This window comes from Mobula birostris, chromosome 1 (genome assembly GCF_030028105.1).
Source record: "Mobula birostris isolate sMobBir1 chromosome 1, sMobBir1.hap1, whole genome shotgun sequence".
NCBI classification, from domain to species: domain Eukaryota; kingdom Metazoa; phylum Chordata; class Chondrichthyes; order Myliobatiformes; family Myliobatidae; genus Mobula; species Mobula birostris.
In genome coordinates this window covers 105374563-105390218 of record NC_092370.1, presented here as the reverse complement: position 1 = coordinate 105390218, position 15656 = coordinate 105374563, and the positions used below count along the sequence as shown (strand labels likewise).

The 15656-nt window shown below is 40.2% G+C and overlaps 1 protein-coding gene across 3 annotated transcripts in view; it reads right to left on the bottom strand.

Moving 5' to 3' along the window:
- Nucleotides 1-4400: 4400 nt before the first annotated feature.
- The window catches only part of LOC140198661 (protein NDRG1-like), a 65306-nt gene continuing 54050 nt past the window's right edge, over nucleotides 4401-15656 (bottom strand). For all 3 annotated transcript variants that reach the window (XM_072259681.1, XM_072259698.1, XM_072259689.1), the window contains 6 exons: nucleotides 12653-12715; nucleotides 11222-11273; nucleotides 9513-9560; nucleotides 8736-8771; nucleotides 6765-6816; nucleotides 4401-6672 (listed from right to left, as the gene is read on the bottom strand). In XM_072259681.1, the coding sequence (XP_072115782.1) occupies nucleotides 6446-6672; nucleotides 6765-6816; nucleotides 8736-8771; nucleotides 9513-9560; nucleotides 11222-11273; nucleotides 12653-12715 (478 nt within the window). In that variant the 3' untranslated portion in view covers nucleotides 4401-6445. The remainder of the gene's footprint in view (nucleotides 6673-6764; nucleotides 6817-8735; nucleotides 8772-9512; nucleotides 9561-11221; nucleotides 11274-12652; nucleotides 12716-15656) is intronic.

The following is a 15656-nucleotide window of genomic DNA, read 5'->3' as shown; positions in this document are numbered from 1 at the left end:
TAAGATGTCTGGCTGAGCTAGTCCTATTTGCCAGCATTTGACCTATCTCCGGATTACTACCTGTGCCACGCGACAGTGGACAGTGAGAGTAGGAATGTGATGAGGTGGAGGATAAATGCGTGGTTGAGGGATTGGAGCAGGGGGCAGGGGGCAGGGATTCAAGTTTTTGGATCATTGGGATCTCTTTTGGCGCAGGCGTGACCTGTACAAAAAGGACGGGTTACACTTGAATCCTAGGGGGACCAATATCCTGGCAGGGAGATTAGCAAGGGCTACTGAGGTGACTTTAAACTAGAATGGTTGGAGGGTGGGAATCAAATTAAAGAGGCTAGGCGAGAGGATGTTAGCTCACAACAGGGGGATGGGAACCAGTGCAGAGAGACAGAGGGGTGTAAAGTGAGGGCAGAAGCAAAAAGTAGTAAGGAGAAAAGTAAAAGTGGCAGGCCGACAAATCCAGGGCAAGCATCAAAGAGGGCCACTTTTCAACATAATTGTATAAGGCCTAAGAGAGTTGTAAAAGAGCGCCTGAAGGCTTTGTGTGTCAATGCAAGGAGTATTCATAACAAGGTGGATGAATTGAAAGTGCAGATTGTTATTAATGATTAGGGTATAGTTGGGATCACAGAGACATGGCTCCAGGGTGACCAAGGATGGGAGCTCAACGTTCAGGGATATTCAATATTCAGGAGGGATAGACATGAAACAAAAGGAGGTGGGGTGGCGTTGCTGGTTAAAGAGGAGACTAAAGCAATAGAAAGGAAGGACATAAGCCGGGAAGATGTGGAATCGATATGGGTAGAGCTGCATAACACTAAGGGGCAGAAAACGCTGGTGGGAGTTGTGTACAGGCCACCTAACAGTAGTAGTGAGGTCGGAGATGGTATTAAACAGGAAATTAGAAATGTGTGCAATAAAGGAACAGCAGTTATAATGGGTGACTTCAATCTACATGTAGACTGGGTGAACCAAATTGGTAAAGGTGCTGAGGAAGAGGATTTCTTGGAATGTATGCGGGATGGTTTTTTGAACCAACATGTCGAGGAACCAACTAGAGAGCAGGCTATTCTAGACTGGGTTTTGAGCAATGAGGAAGGGTTAATTAGCAATCTTGTCGTGAGAGGCCCCTTGGATAAGAGTGACCATAATATAGTGGAATTCTTCATTAAGATGGAGAGTGACATAGTTAATTCAGAAACAAAGGTTCTGAACTTAAAGAGGGGTAACTTTGAAGGTATGAGACGTGAATTAGCTAAGATAGACTGGCAAATGACACTTAAAGGATTGACGGTGGATATGCAATGACAAGTATTTAAAGATTGCATGGATGAACTACAACAATTGTTCATCCCAGTTTGGCAAAAGAATAAATCAATGAAGGTAGTGCACCCGTGGCTGACAAGAGAAATTAGGGATAGTATCAATTCCAAAGAAGAAGCATACAAATTAGCCAGAAAAAGTGGCTCACCTGAGGACTGGGAGAAATTCAGAGTTCAGCAGAGGAGAACAAAGGGCTTAATTAGGAAGGGGAAAAAAGATTATGAGAGAAAACTGGCAGGGAACATAAAAAGTGACTGTAAAAGCTTTTATAGATATGTAAAAAGGAAAAGACTGGTAAAGACAAATGTAGGTCCCCTACAGACAGAAACAGGTGAATTGATTATGGGGAGCAAGGACATGGCAGACCAATTGAATAATTACTTTGGGTCTGTCTTCACTAAGGAGGACATAAATAATCTTCCAGAAATAGTAGGGGAGACAGGGTCCAGTGAGATGGAGGAACTGAGCGAAATACATGTTAATAGGGAAGTGGTGTTAGGTAAATTGGATTAAAGGCAGATAAATCCCCAGGGCCAGATGGTCTGCATACCAGAATGCTTAAGGAAGTAGCCCAAGAAATAGTGGATGCATTAGTGATAATTTTTCAAAACTCGTTAGATTCTGGACTAGTTCTTGAGGATTAGAGGGTGGCTAATGTAACCCCACTTTTTAAAAAAGGAGGGAGAGAAACCGGGGAATTATAGACTGGTTAGCCTAACATCGGTGGTGGGGAAACTGCTGGAGTCAGTTATCAAAGATGTGATAACAGCACATTTGGAAAGCAGTGAAATGATCGGACAAAGTCAGCATGGATTTGTGAAAGGAAAATCATGTCTGACGAATCTCATAGAATTTTTTGAGGATGTAACTCGTAGAGTGGATAGGGGAGAACCAGTGGATTTGGTATATTTGGATTTTCAAAAGGCTTTTGACAAGGTCCCACACAGGAGATTAGTGTGCAAACTTAAAGCACACGGTACTGGGAGGTAAGGTATTGATGTGGATAGAGAATTGATTAGCAGACAGGAAGCAAAGAGTGGGAATAAACGGGACCTTTTCAGAATGGCAGGCAGTGACTAGTGGGGTACCCGCAAGGCTCAGTGCTGGGACCCCAGTTGTTTACAATATATATTAATGACTTGGATGAGGGAATTAAATGCAGCATCTCCAAGTTTGCGGATGACACAAAGCTGGGTGGCAGTGTTAGCTGTGAGGAGGATGCTAAGAGGATGCAGGGTGACTTGGATAGGTTGGGTGAGTGGGCAAATTCATGGCAGATGCAATTTAATGTGGATAAATGTGAAGTTATCCACTTTGGTGGCAAAAATAGGAAAACAGATTATTATCTGAATGGTGGCCGATTAGGAAAAGGGGAGGTGCAACAAGACCTGGGTGTCATTATACACCAGTCATTGAAAGTGGGCATGCAGGTACAGCAGGCGGTGAAAAAGGTGAATGGTATGCTGGTATTCATAGCAAGAGGATTCGAGTACAGGAGCAGGGAGGTACTACTGCAGTTGTACAAGGCCTTGGTGAGACCACACCTGGAGTATCCTGTGCAGTTTTGGTCCCCTAATCTGAGGAAAGACATCCTTGCCATAGAGGGAGTACAAAGAAGGTTCACCAGATTGATTCCTGGGATGGCAGGACTTTCATATGAAGAAAGACTGGATGAACTGGGCTTGTACTCGTTGGAGTTTAGAAGATTGAGGGGGGATCTGATTGAAATGTATAAATTCCTAAAGGGATTGGACAGGCTAGATGCAGAAAGATTGTTCCCGATGTTGGGGAAGTCCAGAACAAGGGGTCACAGTTTGAGGATAAAGGGGAAGCCTTTTAGGACTGAGATTAGGAAAAACTTCTTCACACAGAGAGTGGTGAATCTGTGGAATTCTCTGCCACAGGAAACAGTTGAGGCCAGTTCATTGGCTATATTTAAGAGGGAGTCAGATATGGCCCTTGTGGTTACGGGGATCAGGGGGTATGGAGGGAAGGCTGGTGCAGGGTTCTGAGTTGGATGATCAGCCATGATCATAATAAATGGCGGTGCAGGCTCGAAGGGCCGAATGGCCTACTCCTGCACCTATTTTCTATGTTTCTATCTCCCTCTAAAGCTTTCATAACTATGTACCTACCCGATTGTACCCACCTCTACCACTTCCTCTGGAAGCACCTCCCATGTACCCATCACCCTCTGCATTAAAAATCTGTCCCTCAAGTACCCTTTAACACTATCGCAGGGTGAAGTAGCAACACCTTGTATTCAACCTGATAGCATGAATATTGATTTCTCCTTCCAGTTTAAAAAAATTCCCACCCATTTCCCTCTTTCCATGCCCCACTCTGACCTCTTAACTTCTCACCTATCACTTCCCCCAGTACCCCTCCTCCTATGGGTCCACTCTCCTCTCGTATCAGGTTCATTTATCTCTAGCCCTTTAACTTTCCACCTCATAGGCTTCACCTATTACCTTTTAGCTATCCTCAAGGTATCTTGAGGTATTTATTTTACCATATGTGCCACCTCAACTTGATCAAGCTCCTTTGGTACCTTTCAAATTTTGGTGAGACTGCCCACCAATTCATATTTTTCTTCTAGTATAATCAGAATCAACTTTACATCACTTCAATAACTGTAGGAGCCTGGAGTAGATAGTAACAGTATTCTTAAACTACACTTGGATTTATTTCCATGTGTACTGACTAATGTTGATGTTAGCAGGGTCCCTAACTTAAACTAAAATCTTATGCAGAATGTGTACTCCAGACAACTTGAATTCAATAAAGTGTATAGCATTCATAGTGGACATTTATTTTAAGTCATTTTTCACCATTTCCTTCAAACAGATAATGTAGAAATCCTGATATCTTGCTGATTAGTTGTCACTTAAAACCCAATTGAGCTCAGTCAGAATTATGATTTCATCAACCCCTGATATGCTGAAGCTTGCTTTTCACAATCCAATCTGAATGCTTTATTCCAAAGTCATCAACAAACGCTATAAATCATTTCTGGATTACTCAAATTCTATTTATAACTCAGAATACAGCAAAGAATATTAGAATTTAAAAGTCATAGAAAATAAATTTTACAGTTTCAAGAATTTAATTTCAAAATAAATACAAATGTGCAAGTCATTGTTAGCTTAACTATTCAAAATCATTCCAGGCTCCCCTTTGCGAGATCAAAGAGGATCACAATCTTTAAAGCCAAAATCTGTTCATAAATTGTATATATAGATGGTGACCAAAAAAAAGCTAGAAAACCATTTTAATTCAATTTCGATAGCAAATGCAGCTTCAGGAAGAGCATTTCCTATCCCTGATACTGCCCTCAAACTTTAATGAAGCAAATAGAGGTGAAAGGATACCATACTTGCCATCCAATGTCCCAAAATTTCAGCAGTTAATACCCAATTTAAAGACTGAACAATAACATTGTTAAATATGATGAGACCCATCTTACAGCTAAAAGTGAAATGCCAAAACCAATGAATAATAATTGTAATTTACCTTTGATATCACTACACTTTCAAAATTAACATTCTGCAGCACTTATTCCCTTCTCTCCCCCCACCCCCCACCCCAACCAAAGAGCTTCACCACTTTGGTACACTGCTGTTGGAATTCTGTAATACTACTTTCTAGCTAAGCTTGCTGTTAGAAACAAACATACTATGCAAAATTCTATGAATAGAACGAACAACCTCCCTCAACGCAAGTGTTTAAACAGGCCTCTAGTGTGTTCTTTTTAGGACACAAGTAGCCACACTAGGATGACATTCTAGGATACAACTTAGACCACATAAAATGGTAAAATTTAGTTGAACAGCAGTAGTACAGGAAAAAGCATGCATTTAAAGAACATACACATCTAATTAATCAACTATTGAGTCTAGTGTTTAAATGACAATTTCACACCTTTATATTGTTTCTTCTACTCTTACTTTCAACTTTCACATTGATGGACACAATGAAAATCAAGAAGCTTTTGTGTGGACAAAATATCCATAGATTGCCAATGTTGGATCCCTAAAACATAAATAAAATGGAAGTCTAAAAATAACACAGGTCACATCATTGAAGGGGAATATTATCACAATTAAAAGTTAGCCATTTTGTTCAGAATTTTTAATACAAATTTAGGCATGAAATTTTACAGCATGTTAAGTAAGCCTTTTGGCTAATAAGCTTCATGTAATATGCACAACCTGCTGTGCTTAGAAAACAGGATCATAGGTAGCAGGGGAAAGCATGATACATTTCTGGGCAAATAAATGCAAGTATGGCTTAACATTTTCAGATTATATCATTTATCTTGGCATTCCTATTTGTCCACAGATTTTAGGATACTGTAAACTGATACATGCTCAGAAAAAAATTCCAGTTGAAGAAAAACCTTGGAATATGAAAATATACACCATATTACTGAGCACCCAATCAGAATTCATATTTTGGCTGCAACTTTTAGAACTCAAAGCATCAAAAATTTACTAGAAATCACAATGTCATTCAAAAGGATTCCTGCAAGAGAATCCAAAAGTACGAAGTTACTGTAATACAAACTCTTTAGAATAATCTGAAACTATTAATATTCTAAGCACAACTTCAAAAAAAAAATCAAAATTTTACTTGCCTAGTTACAAATATAAGCAGACTAAAGGTAAGTTTGCACCAGGAAGTAACAGCAGCATCAAAAAAGCAACGTTTATACTTAGGGCTTAAAAAGCGACAGCACATCAAAGTGGAAAGTCAACAGACAATTAACGTTTTACAAAAAGTTACAGCACCTAAGATTTAACATTTCTTAATTAAGAAATTAATTGAACTATATACACATCTGAACATTTAACTTCTTCACATGACATGAGACTAATGGGCATGTTTGGAGAATAGTTACCCAGAATGCATTGCTTCCAAAGAAAGTTTGATTTTGTTATATCATGCAATTTTGGAACCCTGGTATTCAAATACAGCACCAATTGAAATGTTCCAAACTGGAAAGTATGCACAAAGGTTTTAATTTCTACATTTTTCCACATGCCCTCTACAACGTGCCCATTGAATGCATTGAGGGTAACTTTATAACACATTTGATTTTTTTTTTAGGGTGGTAGTGAGAAAGGCTTCAACATGAAATCTCTGTCGACTGAGGGCCAGGGTGTTCAACACTTCCCACATTTGCATTTGGGTTGGCATTAGCATTTGTGTTCTGGTGCAGTCCACTCGTGGGATGAGTATAAAACTTCGCAGCCTCGCCAGTGTGAGTTCGGCTTCTGTTACCCTCTGTGGATGCTACACTGGATCCTGATGCTGAACGGGATCTCATTAGTCGGGTCATGCTGGCTGCAGGCACTATGAATTGGCGATAGTAAAGAAACAGCATTAGGTATATGACAGTACAGCCCTGTTGTACCACACGGAAAAGGCATATTCATTCTACTTACTATAGCCCATTCCTTGCACAAAATACTTCAGAGCTTCCGTAAGTTTTGCTGGCTGTGAGAGAGTAAATTATGTATTTAAAAAATAATCCATCATGATCATGGACTGAATATTTCCATAACGCTGCCAAGTTTAACTTCCGGGGACGGGGTGCAAGTCCGAATACTTCAGCACCAAGGACATGTTTCTAGAAATAACAGTACTAACAAAATGAATGCATATGGATCATTTTATGCCAAAAACCTGACAAGAATCATTGGCTTCCCTTCTATTGCACACAGCTATGCCGGGGTCCTATTTGAGTGCACAGCTGTGCAAGGCACTTTCCGGTAGCAAAAAAGCTGTGATAACATTTTCTTTGCTACAGAAAAGTGCCAGTACCAAGCTGAGCAGAGTGGAACAAAACACCGAGGCAAGGTACAGAGACTGTATCAAGATTAAATAGGTTGGTGTTTACAGTGTCACCGCTCAATGAGGAGATGCAGGGCTCAGTGTGCATCTTGAACGCAGTGAGAGCGGACCATTGATCAGGAAGCAACGTGTTGACAAATTGAACCGTCCTTCTATTAGCTCCTGTTTGACACATTGGGAATCTCACACAAGAAAGGATGTACTGGCATTTTTAAGGTTACAGAAGAGGATCACGAGAATAATCCTTTAATGAAAGGGTTAATGTATGAGAGGCATTTGATGGCTCCGGGCCTGTACTTGCTGGAGTTTGGAAGAATGATGGGTGGTGGTGGGGGGGGGGGGGGGGGGGGGGGGTTTTAAAAAAAAATCACATCAAAACTACTGAATATTGAAAGGCCTAGAGAGTAGAAATGGAGAGGATGTTTCCAATATTGAAAGAGTCTAGAACAAGGCAGCACAGCCTCAGAATGGAACTATGTCAGTTTAGAACAGAAATTGAGGAATTTCTTAAGCCAGAGGATGGTGAATCTGTGGCATTCATTTCCAAGGGCAGTTGTTGAGGCCAAGTCATTCAGTACATTTAGTGGAGATTGATAGGTTCCTGATTAGTAAGAGCGTCAAAAGGTACAGGAAGGAACAGGAAAATGGTGTTGAGAGGGAAAATAAATCAGCTATGATTGAATGGCAGATCAGAACTGGAGGGGCCAAATGGCCTAATTTTGCTCCTATGTCTTATGCTGTCTCTCCCTTCTCGATGGTAAAAATTTCAATGATGGCACTGCCCCACAAATTGCAGCCCAAGTCCTTAATCTCAGCAGCACCAGTCACCTCAAGATACCCAATACAACCAGTCCTCAAGAAATAGTTCTGTAGAATTTAAGTGAACCACTAAGGAATCAAACCATGTGGCAATGAGAGCATCATTTAATTACTGCAGGAGCATGAAAGAGCAGGGGTCCAAGCTGGGTTCCCAGCATATTCATGCACTACTAAAGCAGTACCTTTTTAAAATATGAGGGGTATATATCTCCATCTAAATGCTCAAGTTCCAGGACTAAAAATACTGTAATAAATCAACACTCTGCATGGTTGTGCTAAGTAAGAGTACTGATGCACTTGCAACTATCCATTTTCCTCCCTCAGAGAAAACAGGGATATAAATCCATAATGAGTGCAACCCTATGGAGGGGGCAAAGCAGCAAAATGTTTGTAACCCAGGCATCAAAGGTTACGAGAAGGAGGCCAGGAACTGGGGTTGAGGAGGAGATTAAAAAAAAAGATCAGCCATGATTGAATGGTAGAGCAGACTCGATGGGCCAGATGCCTAATTCTGCTGCTATGTCTTATGGTCTGACTTGCCAATTAGAGATGTGGCTGTGAAGTGAGCTGCCATATGGATTTTCTGACTGCTGTCCTGCAACAGCTAGCAGATCCATTCCACCAGACTCAAACACTTATTCCTATGTTTAGGCTGTACACCAGTTGAGAGTTTGTAAGCTGAGAGAACAGATATTAGAGCAATTATGGGTAAACACTTATTTTACAGAGAATTGCAAACATACCTGAACAATTTGTGGCAGTCCTCCACAATCAGACATCTATTTTAAATAAAGAAGATAGTTAAGTCAAAATGGCACACTAAAATTAATGGCCTATATAGCTCAATTAGGTTATATTATCACTGGATTATGACATGAGCTGGATTTGTCAGTGAAAATCTGTACATTTGCTTAATTTACCAGTCCTGGAAAATCCTATAATCTGATAATATTTTGCTGGAAACAGTCATTCATTTTTATATTCAAAACAATTCCACTTGGAGGATTGACTTTTGAGAATCACTATCAAGCCTGAAAGAACGATTTGAATGAGATCCCACATTATTATTAAATTCAATAGTCTGCAGGACTAGTTTCTTCTCTCCCTACTTTTACTAATTGTTCTCATTGGTCTTCATGAATGGCCTCAGAAGTACACAAGTATGGTTACTAGACAAGTGCATTTGCGTGATTTTTGTGTATTTTCTGACCTGTGGGAAAAAAATAAATCAACTTAAGGACATCTGTGTAAATGGAATGCTTTCATTACCCAAAGACAGCCTGTACTATCTTGTTCACCTGGAAGACTAAAACAGATATAATTTTGAAATAAGCTTAAGATTTCTATATTAAAGACAGCACTAGCATCAGAACTTCTCTTTAAAAGAATAGGTTTTGTGCACTTTGGTTCAAATAGATATGACAACGGCTTTCTGTAAACTTAAGTTTTGCATTAAGGAAAGCTTCCCTTAGTTCAAACTATTTGTCTAAATGCACTACTTTTTGTGTAAAAAGTGTTACCTTTAGCAGAGTAGTTTTTGTTGGATCAAGCTTAGTATTACAGTCAACCTGAAAACAAAGCATTTCCACATTTAGCACTTATAAAACGAACAGCATTACCAACATGCAGGAACGAGTGCTTGATATTTAAAATGGGAAGATATTTAAAAGTATTTTATCCAATCTCAAGAGATGAAAATAACAGCACTGAAAAATGAACACAAAGAGGGATTACACTATTTTGCTAAGTAGGATATATAAAGAGGGGCCCGGGTAAAATGAAGTCAGTCTTCAACCTCTGGGTTAAAGCTACAAGAATAGATTGGGGAAGGAAAAAAAATTAAAGTGACGTGAAGGGCAACTTCTGCCACAAAGATGGTGATAGGTATATGCAGCAAATCCCCAGAGGAAGAGGTAGAGACAGATAGAACACATTTAAAAGACTACTAGACAAGTGGCATGGAATTCAAAGTTTAAAAGGATTATGAGCGGAACAGATACAAATGGACAAGCCCAGATAGGCAACTTGGTCAACATGGCCAAGTTCAGTCAAAGAACCCATTCTTGTGGAAAACAACTGACTCTTGAGCATGCAGATGTCTCTTTACCCGACTGTATTCACAAACACATTCCTAACTGGGATCTCCTTGGCCCATTGGACAATTGAAATAAACAACCCAGAGGTGGGGGGGGGGGGGGTGTTTAGAAAGGGGAAAATACAAGTTGCAGGATATATATTCCTAAAGTAACAAAGATAGAAATTTCTGAAATTGTTTTCTGAAACATTTCAGAATATAACAGTGAATGCTATCCTGACTCAAGCCAGTCACTCACTAGATCAAATATTTTAGTGAGTGCCAATACAGCATTGGGTCAAATCTACCTCCCTCCATGGGAGACGTTCTTGGCCTCTATAGATTAAGTGAACAAAATTACTTTCACTGTGTTTGGTGAACCAATGTTTGTTAATTTAAAGCATGGCTCAAGACACTACTGGTGGAGAGGAAAAAACCCTGCATGCCTCCAGCTCTTTAAAACTGCAAGTGTATTTTTTATACATTCTCTTACAAGGTATTTAAGAAGGAATATAATCGTTCCCTGATTGGTTAGGGCATCAAAGGATATGGCGAGAAGGCAGGCATATGGGGTTGAGTGGAATCTAGGATCAGCCATGATGGAATGGCAGAGTAGACTCGGTGGGCTGAACAGCCCAATTCTGCTCCGATGTCTTATGATCTTATATTGGGTGTCTATCTGGCCCATTGAGTCTCTGTCAGCTTCACAATCTATCAGTCTCAAGAGCAATTTCAGTTCCCCATTACCCACTAACTCCAGATTCTTTAAGCAAATGGATATGATAGAAAACCAAAATATTCAGGGGAAACCCACACAGTCCGAGGGAGAATGCATAAAACCCACACAAAGTTCAGGATCTATCCTGGGGTTCTGGAACAATAGAATAGTAACAGCTAAGTGCTGCACCACTAAACCTATTCATTATATGGCCACAGAATTCCAGATTCCCAAGCATGAATTTTAATATAATGTACATTTCAACAATCATTTTAATATCCAAGAATACCACAATATTTAAATGATCTGATGAGTAAGTTAATAAGACCACTTAAAGTGGTTCTCAATTCTGAATAGTCCCTTAAATACAACTTGAATGAAATATGAATGTACTCCATTTTGTTTCTTAATTAAATACATGCAGAATATAAACATACCACAGCATCTACTGCAGGTGAACTGTCGCCAACTACCAATAATGTGGGACATCTACAAGATAAATTGTTAATTATTTCATTGAGACCAATAAATGCCAAGATCATCAGTTCAGTATTACTTATGTCTTAAAGAATACTAACAAAAGTTCTGATTAAACTCTAAAATTTGTGTCCTGAAATTTAACTGCATATTACTGATTTCCTCACACTGCTTCACCAATCCCCAAACAGACCAAAACATAACAGCAATATTTTTTCAGTGCTGATATGCCAAAAGACTGCAGGTGCTAAAATCTGGAGATATAAACAACGTTCTGGAGGAACTCAGCCTGACATGCAGAATCTGTGGGAGGAAAGAAACTGTCGGCATTTCAGGTTGAAACCCTGCATCATGGTGATGGCAAATTTTCTCACTGTTATTCTTATCTTAATGGAGAAAACACAGGCCACAATTCACGCAACACAAAAAATGCTGGTGAACGCAGCAGGCCAGGCAGCAACTATAGGAAGAGGTACAGTTAACATTTCGGGCCGAGACCCTTCGTCAGGACTAACTGAAAGAACAGGCAGTAAGAGATTCGAAAGTGGGAGGGGGAGGGGAAATCCGAAATGATAGGAGAAGACAGGAGGGGGAGGGATGGAGCTAAGAGCTGGAAAGTTGATTGGCAAAAAGGATACGAGGCTGGAGAAGGGAGAGGATGATGGGACGGGAGGCCTAGGGAGAAAGGGGGAGGGGGGAAGCCCAGATGATGGGCAGGGAGTGAAAGGGACAGAGGGAGAAAAAGAATGTGTGTATATAAATAAATAAGGGTTGGGATACGAAGGGGAGGTGGGGTATTAACAGAAGTTCGAGAAGTCAATGTTCATGCCGTCAGGTTGGAGGCTACCCAGACGGAATATAAGGTATTGTTCCTCCAACCTGAGTGTGGCTACATCTTGACAGTAGAGGAGGCTGTGGATAGACATATCAGAATGGGAATGGGAATGGGACAATTCTCCTTATGTTCTTCTCATACACATTCCACATCAGACCCATGGGGATGACTTTACTGTGTAATGCTCCTTTTGGGGCATTGTTGGGGAAATCCTAGAGCCCCATTGGACTTGGACTTGTAGCTTTTCCAATTTTAGCAATAGAATTAGATGTTCACCAGTAAGTCAACCATTTACCCAGCAGCCTTAAGCAGCCCCTAACCACGTCCAATAGAGTGGACTTCTAAAAGACAGTTATTTTGGTCATGAAAAGCAGGATATGGAAATATCTAGCTGGATATGGAAAAGCAGGATATGGAAATATCTAGCTGGATCCCATGTTCATTTCTACCACTGACAACCCCAAATATCTAACACTATTATATATCAAAACATACATAAACTTTCATCCAGAATTTCGAAATTTGTAGGAGATGTTATAAATTGACTTCAACTCACTTTAAAGTAGTTCTTTGATGATGATGTCCAGGAAGAGGTCGTCCAATTTCCAAGTCTCTTCGACTGCAGAAAAACAAACTGGGTTAATTATAGAGCATTGGATGGTTTATCCCACAAACCAGCTCCTCCCCCAACACACACCACCACCAATATTGTGTGTAGGCTTCTTCCCACTGAGTGGTAAACAGACTTTACCTCCTTTATTATTTCTATCACAGAATCCATTCAACCACAAACTGCATTTTCCAATGTCTGGCTTTAGCTGGTACTTACCACTCACAATTTTAGGTCTATTTCTGTTGTGACTAATGTAATTCTTTACAAGTAGCTTGTGCTCTGCGCTCTTCAAGAGGGTAATAAACTCAATATAAGTAATAGTTTCAGACAATTCACAGGCCTTGGGAGAAAAAGTAGGACAGAAAACATGACATCCTCAGGAAGAGGAAGCATGCATTGTCTAGAGTTGGTGTTGATCACAAAGCTGTATGTCATTCAGTTTCTTCAATGAGTGTGATATTTGACCTGCCTCTGCCCCGTGCAGATGCTGCTCCAGATTCCAGCATCTTCAGTCTGGTGTTGTGTTCTTTACATCATTCTTGTATTTGAAACAACTGTGCAAATATGACATCTACACCTTAGTTTAGGTACAGTAAATAGGCAACTATTCAACATGACCCCCAATCACTATCAGTGAATGTTGTTTACATTTGAAAAATAAGATGGAATGGAAATGGCTCAGATGAAGGTCAGGAGAACATGTCTCCAGGTCCTCAATCTCCATGAAAAGACAATGCTGACCATTACTGTAACATCTGTAACCAAGACCACGAAATCATTAGAAAAGCATCAAGCCATAAAAATGCTAGAAATCTGAATTAAAAACAAAACTGCTGGAAATACTTAGTGGGTCAAGCAGCAACTATGGGAGAGACCTATGATTAAAACTAAGAAAAGTTGTAAGTGTTTTGAATCACAGAGGTGGATGGGTGGCGGGAACAAACGATATACTGTGGGTGGCGCATTAGTGTAGCGGTTACCACGCTTTACAGTACAGGCAACACAGGTTCAATTCCCACCACTGTCCTGCACATTCTCCCTGTGACCACATGGGTTTCCTCCCACAATCCAAAGACCTACCAGTTAGTGGTTAATGAGTTGTTATAAATTGTCCCATGATTAGGCTAGGATTAGATTGGGGCATTGCTGGGCAATGTGGTTTGAAGGGCCTACTTCACACTGCATCTCAATAAATAATCTGTAATAGCATGAGGATCAAGAGAAACAGCGTCAATCTTGGTTGTTAAAGAATAGTGAAGGTTTTCTCAATTACAGGTAATCTCTCAGGAACAGACACAACAAATCAAAGGAGACAGAAAGCAATGTTAGAACTGAGAGAGAAAACACGGTAGCTACCGCAAATATGAAGTGACAATACTATGAACATTCCGCATATTAAACAACTGCTAAGGAGAGAGAAACAATTTAGTTGATAACCTTTTATCAGATCAGAACTGGGCAGCTATGAACTAAAAAGGTTGTTTTTTCTGAAACTGTACAGATTATGTCAAGCCCTGCATGCCTTAATGCAAGAGATTACTGGTCTGACCACATGCCACACTTTGATGGAAAACAAAAAGCAAAAGACAGGGATCAGACAGGAGTGGGACGGAGAACTAAAATGGCAGGCAACTGGAAATTTGCGATCACCTTTACTGCAGAGCAGTTACTCAGCCAACATTCGATTTTTTTTTAATATATGAAAAAAGAATCATATAATGGATGTAGAAATTTGGAACATGAATAAGCCTGAAGTGAGTAACATGAAGTGCTGCAAGCTGCTCTACCATTTAATAATATAACTGACCTAACTGTAACCTCAAATCCACATTCTTTTCTCAGTCACCTTTCACCCTAATGCTTAAAGTATTTACTCTTGCCTTAAAAGTATTTAATCACTCTCTTCCACTGCTCTTTCAACTAAAGTTCCAAAAGTTCGCACCTCTCAGAAGTTTAGCCTCATCTAAAGTAAATGGGCAAATGTAAAGCGATTCTTAGCTCTGGAATCCCACAGGAACAAAAACAATCTTCCCCATTCTCCCATCCAACCTATCAAGACCACCATTACCCTAGATCATCTTGTACATTTCACTCTGAGCACCAAATTAAACATACACGTGAAGCAGCATCTCACATGGAAAGACTATGTGACATATTTTTTTTTAATTTATTCATTTACAGGATGTGGGGATCACCAGCTAAGCCAGCATTTATTGTCTATCCCTAGTTGTCCCTGTAAAGGCAATTAAAGTGAAGCTGCATTCATGAACTGCTGCAGTCCCTGAGGTGTAGGTATACCCACAGTGCTGTTAGGGAGGGAATTCTATGATTTTGACCCAGCAACAATAAAGGAATGGCCATATGTTTGCAAGTCAGGATGGTGAGTGACTTGGATGGCAAGTGACCAAGTGGTGTTCCCAGGTATCTGCTGTTCTTGCCCTTCTCCATGGTAGTGGTCATGGGTCTAGAAAGTGCTGCCTAAGGAACTTTGGTGTGGGATGTGGCTACTTGTACGGTAAGATGAGCATTCGCTGCTTTCTTTGCAGCTGCAGGTGTTCAGAAATCCTGAACTAGCTGGACCCCTTCTGTGGCCTCTCACCTTTCCTACATCTATTCACTGCTATTTGCTTCAGTGACATTTACGGCAAAAAATTCTAACAACCTTACTTATTCTAACCTACAGCTCTCAGCCCCAGAAGATCAATATCAATCTGCTGACCAGGGTGCTGCTACTGCTTGTCAAACTGATCTCTGAAACTCACTTCACAAACATACAGCAACCAGTTTCTAAGAAACTGTTACAAGAGAGAAAAGCAGCTAAAAAAAAGTCAATTGAGTTAATTCGAGGCAAATGAAATGAAAAGATGAACAAACTTGCCTGCAACTGCAGTTAATCTTAAACCGATGCAGTGAACCCCTCTGACCACTCCACACACTGTTGTGGCTT